Source organism: Psammomys obesus, unplaced genomic scaffold, assembly GCF_907164565.1.
Source record: "Psammomys obesus unplaced genomic scaffold, mPsaObe1.curated_primary_1811, whole genome shotgun sequence".
NCBI lineage: Eukaryota > Metazoa > Chordata > Mammalia > Rodentia > Muridae > Psammomys > Psammomys obesus.
In genome coordinates this window covers 20,759,980-20,775,459 of record NW_026592890.1, presented here as the reverse complement: position 1 = coordinate 20,775,459, position 15,480 = coordinate 20,759,980, and the positions used below count along the sequence as shown (strand labels likewise).

The following is a 15,480-nucleotide window of genomic DNA, read 5'->3' as shown; positions in this document are numbered from 1 at the left end:
CTTCCTGTGATACCCACTAGGAACGCTGAATACCGTGTGCCTACTAGGTTACCTTGTCCAGGTGGCTCTCACCTTAAGTTAGGGCTGGGGCCTAAGCTCAGCAGGAGAATGCTAACCTATTCTGTGTGAGGCCTTAGGTTTGATCCCTAACACGGCAAACAAGAAAGACAAATGTGTTGCCTACTATTTCAACTTAATAAGTAGATTATTCATATTTATAAGTTTTAGAATAAGGTATTTAAAGTAGTAGCTAATGATAAAAACTACAATGTACATTTACAGAGCACTCAGTTACTGGTTACTGTTTTGTTTTGTTTGGCATGAATATCAAGGAAAAGGTCCTCTTGCCTGTAGGGAGTATATACTTGAGCCGCTACAAATCTCAGGCTTCTTGGAACTTTGCTTTGTAGAAAGTTAAGAAGCTGGAGACACAGATGAGCCTGTGTACACAGATCTCCATGCTGGAGATGAGGAACAGCATTGCCAGCTCCAGTGACGGCGAGGACCTCCACCACTTCCTGCGAGGCTCCACCAGCACGTCTTCTCTCCGTGAGTCCCCTCAACCCCAACTCTCTCCACCGTTCTGGTAAATTGTCACTAGAACAGACACATGGGTCAGAGAAATTACTTTGCAAGTAACTACCTGGTAGCCTAGAAGAACTACTCTCCCTGCATCTGATGTAGTCTAGACCCCAGCCTTAGAGATCTTATTTCTGCTTCTGAAAATGTTCTCATGGTTTTAGCTCCAATGAAAGACAGACGTAGCAGGGTGTGAGAGTTGATGAGCAGCTGCCTGCTGCCTGCTCTTTCCAGTGTGCACCCAAGGGTTAAAAAGCGAGCAGGCATGGGATGTCTCTGAAGATGGCCTCCCTGTACCCATGTGAGTAATACCCACATACCAAGAAGCTTCCAAGACCCTCCTGTATGCCTTACCCCATTGTAGGTCACACAAATCACACAGATTTTTTTTTTTAAGAATTCATTGCTTGAAATTTAAGAATTCTGAAAGCTTTGGGTTGATTGATATGGGGCTGCATAAAGACAGGCACATTTTTCCCTTGCATAGACATAAAAGCTGTTCATATGTCCAGGTACGTTCGTAAGCAAAGAAACTGAAAACGCAAACTGTCCTTCACCACTGTCTGCAGGACTTTGACTGCTTTCCTGAGCTGGATAATGTTCTAAATATTGCACAGTGAGAAGAGGTTGGAATTTACAAGGCCATACAGTTGGCATTCGGGAGAGGCAGAACGACACCTCTTCCCTTCTAGAATTTTCTTCTGCCTTGGCTTCGGAATTAAATTGACTCAAGACAGAGTAATAAGAAAAAAAATGCAGATTAATCATAGAAATTTCAGATGACATGGGAAGACCCAAAGAAGCAGGTCGGGGTCGGGTCAGATGCTTACATGCACCACATTGAACAAAGTAGGGAGGGTAGTGAATCAACTGGGTTAGCTTGATTTAAATGAGTTAGTTACTTAAATGAGGTTTGCACAGAATCCTGTCCCAGCATCCTGTCCTTGATAAAGAACACTGCTTTCCCTCTAGTGTGGGAGGGGTATCTTTTTTACCTGAGTCCTCCTCTGCCTGTCAGAAACAGGGGAAAGGACGGAGGGGGCTTTCTAAAGTGTTGTTTTTGTTGTTGTTTTTTAACTCAGAACAGTCAATATGCCGTGCACAGTTTGGCTCCTTTAGATATAAGCTTCCAAACCAAAGTCTAGACAGAAAGAGACTGCAGATCTAAAGAGGACTTTAAGGGCAACACACATGAGAAATTAAAGATGGCTGTGCAGCCTAAGTTAGGGTGTTAAACAAGACATGGCTGGGCCTTCCTTACTCCAGGACCCCGCCAGAGGGAGCTCGAGTAGGGCTCCCTACTCGAGGGAGCCCTTCACAAGAGGGAAGCCACCACTCTTGTGAGTCCTGAAGCTCCACCCCACAGTGACAGGTACTTGTTACTCTGACAGTGGATGCCATTTAGCCAGCACCACCCCTGTGGGCAGGCCACTGAATCCTCCCGCTGTGCAGAAGGGCTGGTGAGAGTCGGAGTCCCGGTCCTTTGCCCACACCCTGCTGTAGCTCAGTGACTATTAGCTTTCCAGATGAGAAGCTGGTAATATTCCATGATCGACTCAGTCCCACAGCAGTGGGTGCTGGGACTTGCTGGGACTCAGGGATCTAGTCAGACTGTAAACCTCAATGCTTGTTAAGACCGAGTTGATCCTCCGCAAAGGCATACTACCCTGTAGGCATAGAAGCTAATGTTACAGCAAGCTTTTGGGAAAGATAAAAGGGATGGGATTTGCTGAAGGCCAACTGCCAAGGAGAGAGGGCACAGTTCCAGATGTTTCCTGACCAGCTAGCTACCCGGCAGAGGAATTTAAACAACGGAGCTAAGGCAAGATGGAGAGCTCATGATTATCACTGTGAGTCTTGGTGGGATGTTGGTCCGTGGCAGCTGGGCAGGGTAAACCTGTGGATAATTCAGAACTGATGACCAGTCCTTGAATCTGATCCAGGTCCATGAAGCTTTTTTTCCATCCTCTGGTTCTGCTCAGAAACTTGGTTCTGTCGGGCAGTCGGGTAGTCATTCCCCTTTGAGGTCCATCCCAACATCCTGGTAACGGTTTGAATAGTTTTCAGAAACAAGGAAGTTGCTATTTTCAGACAGGCTCAGGTTTAAAATTATTTCTGTTTTTTTTTTTTTTAAAGATGCAAGTGCCATCTAGATTTTGTTTTTTAGTTGGTTTATCTGAGCCATCCAGGGCAGTTACTATGCCAGCAGGTGTGTGTGTGTGTGTGTGTTTCCAGTCTCTTTTGTTTATGGGCTTTCCTGCTTCCCCTTTAAAGATTCTTTGACCTACAGAACATTGATTCTTGTTAAAATTCTTTTGGATATTTTGTTTGGTTGTTTTTCTTGTTTGTTTATCTTGTTTTGTTTTTGAGACCGGGTCTCAGGTAGCCCAGACTGGCCTTGAACTCTTCCTCCTGCCTTTCCCTCCCAAACTCTGGGATTATAGATAAGTGCCACCATATCTGATTCCATACAATGCTGGGGATTAAACTCAGGGTTTCGAGAATGTCATCAGAACCCTGTACCAACTACTTCCCAGCCCTAGAGCATCGATTCTTAAATATCCCTGTGAATCACGTTGAGCCACGTGCCAGCTCCTGATGTCACCGTGCAGGTTGGGAGTCCGAATTTTAACACGTCCCCAGGTCATTCGGCCAGCTCTTTTGATGGAGAGGCTATGGAAAGCCCTGTGTTCTGGGATTCCGCTACTTATGTCATGTGATGGTGGTTGCAGTGGTCTTGTACATCTAGCCTAATGGTAGGTCAGCCCTGGGACTTGCATGGACCACTCTGGGGACGTTGTTTTTAAAGATCCTGGCTAGGATGTGGCGCAACACGAAGAGCATGCTCCCTAGCACCACTCAGCAGATGCGTGGTTAGGCAGAAATCAGTTCACAAAAAGGTGAAGGGAAACTTTAAACGAACTGTTTCAATGGAATTGCTGCCACCCCCACTGCTTACATTGTGCTCTATTTTTATACGTGTCACAAGGCCAGATTCACAGCAGGATCTGTGCCCTCTACCACAAAGATTCCGTGTCCTCCTCTTAAAGGCAAAAAGGGCATTGCTACAGCCTGAGGAAAAAATCAGTCCTGTTGCTATTCAGCAGCTCATAACCCACTCATAACCCATTGCTTCATTTGCTGTGTTTCACATTTGCATGTGTAATTGGGAGATGGAAGAGGGTCAGGCTAGCCAAAGTGTGTAGGTGGACGCAATTCTGTCACATATGTATGACTGGTCAGTATGCTTCATTGTAAAGGGAGCTTGCTATCTTGTCTTCTGGCTTCGGCTCCCTATGATACTGGCTGTGACTCTCCATCTCTCTCTTTGTCTCCCACACAGATTAGTTGTATTTGGAAGTTCTGTCACTGGTTAGTGTGGCCAAGCATAGACATTACCATGGCAACAGGAGAGCTTGGTATATTTCTTTGAAAGCTGCAGAATTTTGTTTTCACTTAATTGGAATTAGCTAATAGTTGTGTGGGTTCTGTTTTTCAAATCATGAGACAGTTTGGATAATGTCATCAGTTGGGGCTCATCTTTGAATGAGTTTGTTAGTTTAAACCATTTTTTTCCTGAAATAGAATTAATATTTATGATGCTATTAAAGATATTACGAAGAGATTTCTTTGTTTTAAGATTGATTTATTTTATTTAATATGTATGCAGTGTTGTGTATACACCTGCATGCCAAAAGAGGGCACCAGATCTCATTATAGATGGCTGTGAGCCACCATGTGGTTGGTAGAAATTGAACTCAGGACCTCGGGAAGAACATCCAGTGCTCTTAACCTGTGAGCCATCTCTCCAGCCCAATAAGAGATCTCTTACTGACAAAAAGCCTTTGCTTTGCATCGGAGGGGTGCCACAGGCAGTTGAGCACAGCCCATGAGGGAGTTGTGCAGACATGCTCAGTTTGCGCTAGTATGACTATTAGTAGTTTCAGTATTAGCATTAGTGTTAGTATTCTAGCCTGCAGAGAGCAGACACAGGTCTCTCACCATGAGCTTCTCTTAGACAGCGTGTGAACCTGTTACCTGGAAGATGCAGAAGCCAGGCAAGCGTTATCGGTTTCAAGGCTGGCTTCTTGAAATCATCTGTCCTGCTCGGTTTGTACCCGTGCCCCTTAAGAACAACAGCAGACTTGGAAACAGGGCCTTTGCAGATCGTACTGAGAAATAGCAGGCGTGACAGGTGGGAGGTGCCCGGGTAGGAGCGGATGGGTGGTGGGTGCAGAGGAGTAGCACCCTATTTTGTAGATGAGGAAGGTGTGGCTTGGGGAGGTTACGTCACCTGGCTTCGGTCAGGTGATTGAATATGTCTTGTGTTGCTTCTCCTCCTACAGTCACCCTCTCAGTTTGAGTAGAAACTTAGTTGGCCCTCTAACCTGCTGCGTCAGCCGGCATACCTTGACCGTTTTTTTTCAGTCCATTGCTGTTTTGTCCTTATAGCACTCTTAAAAAGTGTTCCTTGTCCCTTTAAGGTGGAGTTACATGATAGTTACCTCTTCTGCACGATCCTCAGCCTTGATCCTCAGGTCACATGGGGCTGTGGTATGGCCCTGTGGCCCCTGTCGTCCTCAGTCCAGTGGTTGGCCACTCTGCCCACACAGTATCTTCTCAACTTGTAGGGTGATAATAACAGGATTTCACAGAGTTAGGCACATTTGGTCTTTTTAATGAAAATGTTTAAAAAAGCAACAGAGAGATGTTTCTGTTGGTAAAGCGCCTACTGCGCAGGCGGGAGGACCTCATAAAAACCTGTCTTGTCAATCCCTGAGCTGTGAGGGCAGTGACAGGCAGATCCGCAGAGCTCGCTGCCCAGTCAGCCTAGACATCTGGCTCAGTGAGACAGTCTCTTTCAGAACCTCAGATGGAAGGAGAATGGAGGAACTCTGCAGACTGCATTCTGTCTGAAACTAAAAGCTCCAGGTTCAAGGAGAAAGAAACACTGCCTCAAAGAAATACAGTGAAGAGTGGTAGGAGAGGGTGCCCAGGGTCCTCCCTTGCCTCCATGAATGTGTACACACAGACACACACACACACACACACACACACACACACACACACATTAGAAAAGCAGTTTCTAAAAATTAAAAATAATATGAGGTGACAGAAGACACCCAGTGGGTTTTTGGAAGGATTTTTAAAGTTTATTTTAAGTGTGTGGATATTTTGCCTGCATGTATGTCTGTGTGCCATATGTGTGCAGGGCCCGTAGAGGCCAGAAGAGGGCATCAGATCCCTTGAAAATGGAATTACAGATGGTTTTTAGCTGTCATGTGGGTTCTAGGAATTGAACCCAGTTCCTTTGTAAGAGCAGTCAGTGCTCTCAGCCAGTGAGCCATATCTCCAGGCCCTATAATAAATAGTTATTACTATTTTTAATTAAAATATAATTGCATCATTAAACCTTTCCACCCTGTAACTTTTTCTGTGTCCAGCCCACTTCCTCTCAAATTCATGGTCTCTTTATATTTAATTTTTATTGATATATTTATGTGTGTGTGTATATATATATATATATATATCAGTTGATATATTTGATCAGTTGATATATATACGTATACTCATAAATTATAAATACAACCTTCTGAGTTCACTTACTGTTGCTTGTATGTATATGACCTCAGCACTGACCTGTTGGCATTGGATAGCCCGTTAGTGGGCTCAGCCCTATGGAAGACTAATTCTTCCTCTCTCGGCGTTCCTTACTGACCTGTACTGCTTTGTCTAGTTGTCGAGCCCATGAGAGTCCCCGCTTCCACATTTGCATGCTATTGATACCCTTCTTCAGTCATATACATGTGTATATGTGTGCACACACAGACATGTTTATACATGATACATGTAACAAACAGTACAGGCACATAAACATGCGCATTTTAGAAGCCTCCTCTCCGACTCCATTTAATTAAATAGTTTAAAGCAACCAGATGTCATAGTGCCTGTAATCCCGGAGCATGAGAGGCAGAGGCAGAAGGGATAGACAGAGGCAAGATGGAGGGCAGCCAGAGCTCTAACACAAGACCCTAAAAAGAAAATTAAGCACAATTTATAAATATTGTGTAGCAAAAGAGGAAATCTTACAATAAAAAGTTGATCTCTCCAGTTTTTTTTCTTCTTTTTTTTAATTCTCCCAAGAAGCAGTTGTTCAAAGTGCTCAGCAATTTGCTGTTACTTGCTGGTCTATTCATTTACACCGGCTCTGATCTAATTTGGCTCACTTCTAAATCCCCTTCCCCTTTCTGCTCAGCTTGGTGGTGTCAATAGATTTTCTTGTTTTTGCTGTTCACCTTTGGAACATCAAGTGACACATGGAAACTTCCCTTCCCTTTTCTCTCTGCCTGGTTGAAAACGTGCAGGCATTGGCATCCCGCCTTTTGTGGTCTGAATATGGAATGTCTCCCAAACGTTCAGGTGTCCGAACATGTCCTTCCCCAGCGGATGCTCAAGTCTGGAAGGTCGTAGAACCGGTAAGAACCAGAGCCTTACAGTAGGAAGTGAGCCTTGAGATTCTGTAGTTCAGCCCCATGTTCTATGTTCTCCTGCTTCCTGGTTTTGGAAGCAGCGTGGCCAGTGGCCTCCTGCTCCTGCCACTGTGCCCTCTGCACCACAGTGGGCTGTCCCTTCCTAACCAGGAGCTAGAGTAAGCTCGTGTCTCCTTAATTTGCCACTATTGTGTATTTTTGCCAGATCAGTGAAAGAAGTAGCTAACACAGCAACCTTCCCTAGTTCCTCCTTTCAAACCCCCGTGGTTCTCATTCAGGTTCTCTGAAACGTCCATGGCTGTTGCACATTCCCTTTTCTAACTACAGCTCAGTCTACCCCTAATGTTACCCCTCTTTGTAGCGTTGCCGTTATGGCTTACACAGAACCAGGTAGTGGATTTTTCTTACATTTTATTACTTCTGAGTCTGCATCATGACTTGTTAAAGGACACTCTTCCTAATATTAAGTACAAATGTATTATTTTCCTTTTGTACGTAACACGAAAGTTATCCCATCCGGATGGGGGGAGCTATTTGTTTATTTGCTTTTGTTGGTGGTGGTATTTTTGTTTTTGTTTTGTTGTTTCTTTTTTGAGACAGGGTCTCCCATAGCCCACCCCAGCCTCAAACCCCTTATGAAGACCTCTTGATCTCCTGCCTCCACCTCCCAAGTGCTGGCATTACAACTACATCTTACCTAAGATTCAGTTTTGATTGACATGTAACAGCTGTCTGTGTTTATGGGCAGTGTGATGTTTTGACAGATGCACACAATGGGGACAGTTTTCACCTTAAGTCAGAAGTCCTCAACTTGTGGGTCTCCACCCCCTTGGGGGTTGCATATCAGATTATTAAATTATGATTCATAACAGCAGAAAGATTATAGTTATGACTTAGCAACGAAATAATCTTACGGTTGGAGGTCACCACAGCATGAGGAACTGTACTAAAAGGTTGCCCGGTTAGGAAGGTTGAGAAGCACTGGATTAAGTATTTATCTGTGTTTGTGTTATGAACTTGAGAACCCTCTCTGCTGGCTCTGAAGTATTCAGTTAACTACAGTCAGCCTATGTCCATCTTGCATCACTACCCCTGCCCTGCTGCAGTTCACTTGGTTCTTTGACTCTAAGTGCTGCCTTGCTTTCCTTGAGGGGTGTCAGGGTCAGATCCCGAGCCCAGAAGTCCTGAGCTGGGCTCCGGTCTCCGCCCTCAGCAGGCCAGTTAGAGACAATTCATACTGAAAAGCAGAGGACGGAGGTTCTTCAGTGTGGCCGCCCTGGGAGGAGTGAAGTGATCCATGACACACACCCCTTAGAGCCACACAGGTCCTCACAGGAGGTGTAAGTGTAAAGAGGGCCAGGAGGTGCGCACAGCCTTCAGCCCAGGTCAGAGTGCAGAGAAATCGTCTTAGTCTTCTCGGCCCTGGTTTCTCCTGATGGAAAACAAATTGTCAAATGTTCGAAATCTCTCTCCCCTGGCTAGCAGGGCCACAGCCCTTTCCTTTTCTCAGCACGAGACCTCAGGGAAAGTCTCATTTTCTCGGGGCTCATCATCTATCTCCATGGTGTGTTAGCCAGAGGGAAGGGCACAGGTGTCTCCTGTGAATCTATTCCTCCTGCCAGGATGGTTGTAGGAGGAAACACTGACTCAGTGTCTTCCAGGCCCTTGATCATCCTGTCTCTTCCGTGGCCACTGCTTCCTGCTTCTTGAAGTCTGGGTGGGAACTGGGCTTTGTGTGTGTGAATTAGTCTTGGTTGACATTTTTTTCCCTTATGCCCACCTTTTCTATCCTGTTATCCTGTTAGCAGAGCCAGCTTCCAGACTCCTCTAGAACAGGTTTCTGTCAGAGCTGGTGCAGGGCTTCTGGAACCTGCCTTCTCTGTCCTCTTAGATCAGTCTGTTGTCTCCTCACAGGTGGAAAGGGGCTGTAGGATTCCTGCTGCTCACCCCAGGTGCCATGTGGCTGAAGACATGAGCACCCATCTAGCTTGTCAGGGAATAACCTGTTAGGCCACAGGAAGCTTTTCCTGAGAGTATGTTCTGACCTAGCCACACTCCCTAGTCTTGTATCCTTGGCTTTAGTTCACTGGTGTTGGTATTGAATCATTCAAGGAAAGACTGGCTGTAAAGGCCGTAGTTGCCTTTCAATGTTACTATTCGGAAAGCTTCAATTCAGACTCCTCAATCCAGAAAAATTGAATAGGGATGAGGATATATCTCAATGGTAGAACATCAGACTCTGAGTTTGATCCCCAGCCTAAGGAGGGAGGGAAGAAAGGAAGGGGGAACAGAAAAGGGGGGGGAAGGGGGGGGGGGGAGGAGAAAGGGAAGCCGTGCTGACAAACAGACAAGAAATGAATGATAATTTTTTTCTCACAAAAAAGCCTTTAAGTCGTTCCTCATCACCATTTTTCATTTTTCAAAAGTTGTATAATCTAATTAAAATCCTAACCCTTGTAAAGTTTTTAAAAATTACTTTACTTGCTAAAGCAGTTGGCCAGATGGTTGAACATAATAACACTTGGGAAACCATGAAGAAAATGTCTGAGAGTCAACAGGGTAGAGGGAACCACCTAGGAGAGCCGTGTCAGACAGATGACAAAAGTGTCACACCTTAAAAGACTGCCTCTCTAGCCGAGGGAAGTATCCAGACACACTAGGCAGAGCACACCCGTGCAGCTCAGACTTGAGGCGGCTTCCTCATCCTGGGCAGCAGGCATGACCTTCACTCTGGCTCCAAGAACAGCTAATCATCTGTTTATTCTCATCCTAGGAGAGGCCCTCGGGCTCTGGTGTAATTATAAGCACACTGAAATAGAAATGAGCCTAATAGGCACAGAGTTCTGACAGCTGGAATTTCCCTTGCTGACTTCTGCCTCCGACATGCCATCAGCTTTGATTGCCACACCCGATCCCTCCGGTCCATGCCTTAAAAGGCCCCTTTGGTTCTAACCCAAGGCTTTAGGAAGACAGAAAAGGGTGTGTGGAGGACCCTGCCTATGCCCACAGGCTGCTTTATTCACAGAACAGACAAAGACCTGAAAGGAGCCATTGGGAACTCACACTGTGCTCTGATGCTCACAGACAGGCAGCAGCCACAGTCTGAGCAGCTTTGGTGAGAGATGCTTCCCTCGCTCTCTGACATCTGCTACAAGTGGAGATGGCCACTCTTGGGGTGGGATGTGCCTGAGCCTCAGGCCTTCCTCCACATTCGCTGTAGTTTCCCCGATGTGCTTGAGTCCAACCCAGTTCTCCCCTCTCACTTGAGCATCTGTGAACCTGGGGTCCAGTCATGCCCCTCTGCCTGTGCCCTTTCCATGAACTGGGTGTTTATGGGAAAGGGTATGAATTCTGCTGACAGAGATCCTTTGCCATATGAAGGTAACTTTTCATGAAACTGTTTGACAGTTTTATGTCCTGCCTGGGGTCAGTTCAGTTGGAGATTATTTATTTCATATATTTTTATAATAAACTGCTAACTAATAGACATAGTCCACCAAATTAGAAGGTAATTTTAGCTAATAGTAATATATATATATATATATATATATATATATATATATATATATATACACACACACACACTAATTACAATGATCTCTCCTTGACAAAAATTCAAAGTTAACCTCTTCTGTCTCCCAAATATGAATGTAGTTTAAATTTTTTTTAAAAAATGCAAGAATCAGTTTTCTAGAAATTTTATGGCTATAGAAGAATCATTTGCCCTCCCCACAATTTGGAATAGAAAAGCATCACAGAGATGCTCCAAGTAATGTCTCTGAAGGATGGAGATAATAGGAAAAGGCGCTTGAGCAAAGATAAGCCCCATTTCTCCCTCAGCCTCTGAGGCTTTCATAAGCGTGAGGCATGCAGGTCTTCCAGGCAAATGCCTGGGGATGCTTCAGTGTGTAAAATTAATGCAGAACTGGGCAAGCTGGTAGGTATTACAGCTCAACCTCTGCAATGTAATATAGTTTCCTTGGAGTGTGATATGTTATGATACATTTTTTTTTCTTATACTCTACAGTGGTTTTAGACTTACGGGGCAAGGAAATAGTTGACAGCAGTATGATAATGGGCATTGAGTCTTCCCCTAACCTGGAGGTCTCCCGGTGGGTCCGTGAGTCCACGTAGGGACCAGGTGACCTCCCACTCTTGCAAGTGTTGACAGTGGGAGTTTCTTAGGCCAGGCTAGGTGACCCTGTTAAACTGCCGACTGTGACTTCCCCTTTGCGCCTCAGCGGCGTGGGATTCCTGGGCTGAGTGCGGAGCTTTGATTCCCAGCCAGGAGCGGGGGCAGCTGGGAGGCACTGGGCAGTTGCTAGTGGCTGTAATCCGCTCATTACTCTGCCATGATTGTGTGCCGTGGCAGAGACGCGTGGAAGGAAACAGCATTGCTGAAGGACTGAGCTGTGGGATGCTCCCAGGCTCTGCCACAAGACTCAGAGGAGCCCGCCAGTTATTCTCAGCGTTTTGTGCACACAGTGAACCCTGCTAGGCTGACGGGGCACCTGGTTTGCCCTTCTAGAATGTGGGTTCAAAGTCCCTCCCTGGTGAGGATGGGGTCCCTCTGTCTTTCTCAGGTTGTCTTTTGCCTGTGGGGGTAAAGGAGAAACACTAGTGTGGTGGTGTTGTGTTGCTCTGAAGAGCGCTCTGAGCACCAGGGAATAGATTAAGTCAGACCAGACCTCCTCGTTTAGTTCTCCTGGTGGGTGGGGTGGGGTGGAGCTGTCTTTCGGGCTGACCTTGTATCGAGGGCAGGGTCTGAAGTGTACCCAGAAGTGAGGGAGAGGTCCTAAGCACCAGCCACAAAGGTTCAGCCTATTTCCTGTCCCCAGCATGGGCCAGGCCTCACACACGTGTCAAGACCAGAGACATAAGAAATGTTTTCAGATTTGCAATCCATGTACGATGAGGGATGAGCTAGAATCCCTTTGCCCTAGAGAGACTTCACCAGCACCGTACTTACCTAATGAAGGTAACCACTGGGGTTGGGCTTGATTGGGATTCAGGGATTCAAGGTGATGACCACGCGTGCTTTCCACTGCCTGACCTGCTTCTGCCGGTTTCTGTGGAGTGCTTGATGGGAGGGATTTTTTTTTTTTTAAATCACCACACATTTAAATAATGGTGAACGTCATGTCCTGATTGTGTGCATAAGGTAGGCTGAAGGAGAGAGGTGAGTGCAACCCTCAAGAAGCTTGTTCTCTGGTAGGGGAGAGGCACACATTACCCCATAGAGTGATGCAGAATAGAGATGAAGAAGGTAGGAATTATGGAGGATCATAATGAGGGTTTGTGTACAAAGAATAGGTAGAAATTGAGTGGGTAAGGAGGGGCCATGACAGCTAGAAAAGCCAGGAGAGAAGCAAGAAGAGAGGAATGGGAAAGGCTAGGGTGCGTTTGGAAGGCAGTGAGTTTGTAGGAGGTTAGGCCTCCATTGGACCCACCTGAGAACCCTGAGTCTTGCCTAAAAGTTGTAGATGCCTCCTCCTTACCCTCTTAACGTCACACAGTAAATGCTACAACTGTTTTTCCCGGGAAGATATGGGAACAGAATGAAACTCTTCCCCAGAAGAGCTGAAATGTCCTTGACCATTGCCAGCTGTATTGGCACACTGGAAGTTAGGGTTTTTTTTTTTTTTCCCTTCCTTTTGAAAAGATAACAAGAAATTAGGTTAGATAGTTGAGAGATTCATCCCATTTGGGCTCTAATACAGTGTCACAGACCATAGACTATCATCCCGGTTTGATAAATGGGCTTGAAAACTGCAGATCAGTGAGCCCCACTTCTGTCAAAACGAACTGAGTGTGTCTGTTACGTGCTTATCCAGCCATGACTGAATGCTGTGTGCTCTTGATTGGGTTTAATGCTCTTGCACATGCTGTCCTCAGGGTTTTGAGAATGCAGATCCTCAACCTGAGTTAATATTTTATGAGACTCAGTCACAACCAGAGGCTGTGATGGAGGCCCCGGGAAAGACTGTCTTGGCTATTCTCAAGGCAGTTGATAGTCAGAAGCACAAGCTGCTGTTTGATCACAAAACCCTGGTTCTGGTGAGGCGGTGATGGATTTTGATAATTGTTTTCACCCTATAGCACTGACCTCAAAGGGCTGTCTTGATTACTGTTCTCACAAACAGTACCAAGGCGATCATTCTATTTCCCATACTGCTCTAAGAACTTAGCAATTGCATACGCCTCAGACCTTGCCAGGGAAGTGCTATCCTTAGGAGTTCTACTTCAGAGACAGGCACAAGGAAGTGACACATCCTACCCAGTCACACCTCGAGGGGGCAGCACAGCAAGGACCCAATTTCCTGAGCTTCTCCGGTGTCTGCCCCCCTCTCAGGAGCAGCCTGCTTCTCCTCGATAGCTGCCATCATTCCCAGTGCTGGGCAGTCTTGCTGTCTGCCTTTCATCAGCAGTGACCGTGTGTGGTGTCAGTTTGGCCAATCTGCTTCACATCCAAGGTCCCTCTGCACACCTTTGTCCTCACCAAGAATCTGAAGAATGGAGTGTCATTCAGCGCCCTTCCTCAACACAGCTCAGTAGTAGCTGACTGAGTGCCGCCAGCCCCGTGGGTGGGCACAGAGGGACGCACAGGTGTAGGGCAGGGAGAGCCAGGTGCAGACTCTTCTGGGATGAATTGACCTTGAGGGCAGTGATGAGAAGCTTGGAAGTCTAGAAAAACTTAACTCTTAGGGCCAACAAGACCTGTTGGCAAGTAAGGGCACTTTCTCCGATCCTGACTACCCGAGTTCAGTCCCGAGGAGCCATGTGTTGCAGAGAAAGAACCAACTCATGCAGGTCGTCCTCTGACTTCCACACACATGCTGTGGCAGGTGCACAAACGCACACATATGAAATAAATCTAATCAAGGTCTTATGTTTTAGGTGGAATGCTGTCCTCACCAGGCATAAGTTCACGATAGGGTGGCTGTACCAGGAGCTCTGGGTGAAGGACTGAGGGAAGGAATTGGCTCTTTGGTCAAATAGCAAAGACTCTGGGATGCCCTTTCCCCAGGGTTGTGTTTCTCCGACCTGACACTTTTCCTCTTTGATCTCTGCGCTCACCCTATTGCTTCAGTCCGGGAAGCAGCTGAACTCGTGGTGCCAGAAAATGTACTTTTTCTGTTAAATTCTGTAGTTGGAGAACAAATTTGTTCTTTAGGGAAATGGCGTTCGAATGACTTCCCAAGGCCAGTATTGACTGGCTAGGGTGAGCTGTAGGATGGGAACAGGGAGCACATATGCTGGAACAGACCTTGAGGCGTTCCTGGGAAATTCCGCACCTTCATGATGCTCACACCGCTGCGAGATGCGGCGGAATCCGCTCAGGTCTGTCCTCACGGCCGGCAGTCTCACTCCTGACCTAGTTGCTCACTGAACCACTCTCTCGCCAAGGTGCTGTGTTCCCGGCACGAGCCCTGCATTTAGCAGTCTGCGTTCTGTGCTTCTTTACAGCCGTGTCGTCCCCGCAGCAGCGAGCCTCTGCCAAGATGAAGCCGATAGAGGAGGGCGCAGAAGACGACGATGAGGTCTTTGTTCCGGCGTCTCCAGACGCGCTTAAAGCCCATCAGTTGCCTTGATCAGCATCTTGTGACTGCGATGGAGACTGTCCTGATAAGCAAGACAAGTCCCACACTCTGCTGTGACTTTTGGGCGGTTTGCTCCGGACCTGCAAGATGGGGCGTGAGGGAGGGCCACAGGCGGAAGGTGTGCGCTGCCTGTCCTGTCCGTCAGCTCCTTGGCTGAGCTGAGCCTTCTGACGACTAGGCCTTGCTCTATTTTGGGATATGTATTTTTGCAGTAGACATATTAATATTATTTTAATTAATCTTGGAGCTATCAACACAAATGCCTTTCACTTATTTTTCTAAGTTGTGGCTCTTTGCTCACATATATATTTTTTTCTCTTATCTTGGGGTTACCTAGAGAGACTGTCTTAAAACAACACAATAGTTTTTTTAAGGGCCAGCTGGTTTCAGAGCTGTGGTCAAGAGTACAGCCATGGGGCAGAGGCTTCACTTGAGGCCAGAGGCATCCCACCTGGGTATTGCTGTGAGGGCCTTGGTATGGGTCTTTCTTTCCTACTAGTCTCGTTTTTAGGGATGGGTGATATACTTAGCTTTGCCCAAATCATTTGGTTCATCCAGCAGTAGCATACAGGCCGTTCAATTGAGGCCACCGGTTGGCTCTGCTAGTCATGCCCGTTATTCACGTTTGTGTCATCTAATCAAACCAACTTGAGTGAGCCCCCTGTCACATTCAGTAGCTAAGAAAAGTTCTGAGTGAATCTTCTTTGCAGATGAACTAAGCCAAAATGACAGGCTGAGTGGATTTACTGAGCAAGTCTCTCAAGTTTGGAAAAATGCAAACAAGTAGAGACTTAGCCTTGGCTTGAAGG

The 15,480-nt window shown here is 46.4% G+C and overlaps 1 protein-coding gene across 1 annotated transcript in view; it reads left to right on the top strand.

Annotated features, from left to right (window-relative positions):
• Bves (blood vessel epicardial substance) overlaps positions 1–14,710 on the top strand; it is a 29,218-nt gene extending 14,508 nt beyond the window's left edge. Inside the window, exons 7-8 of the mRNA XM_055616106.1 lie at positions 411–549; positions 14,538–14,710. Of these exons, the coding sequence (XP_055472081.1) occupies positions 411–549; positions 14,538–14,662 (264 nt within the window). The 3' untranslated portion in view covers positions 14,663–14,710. The remainder of the gene's footprint in view (positions 1–410; positions 550–14,537) is intronic.
• Positions 14,711–15,480: the final 770 nt, after the last annotated feature.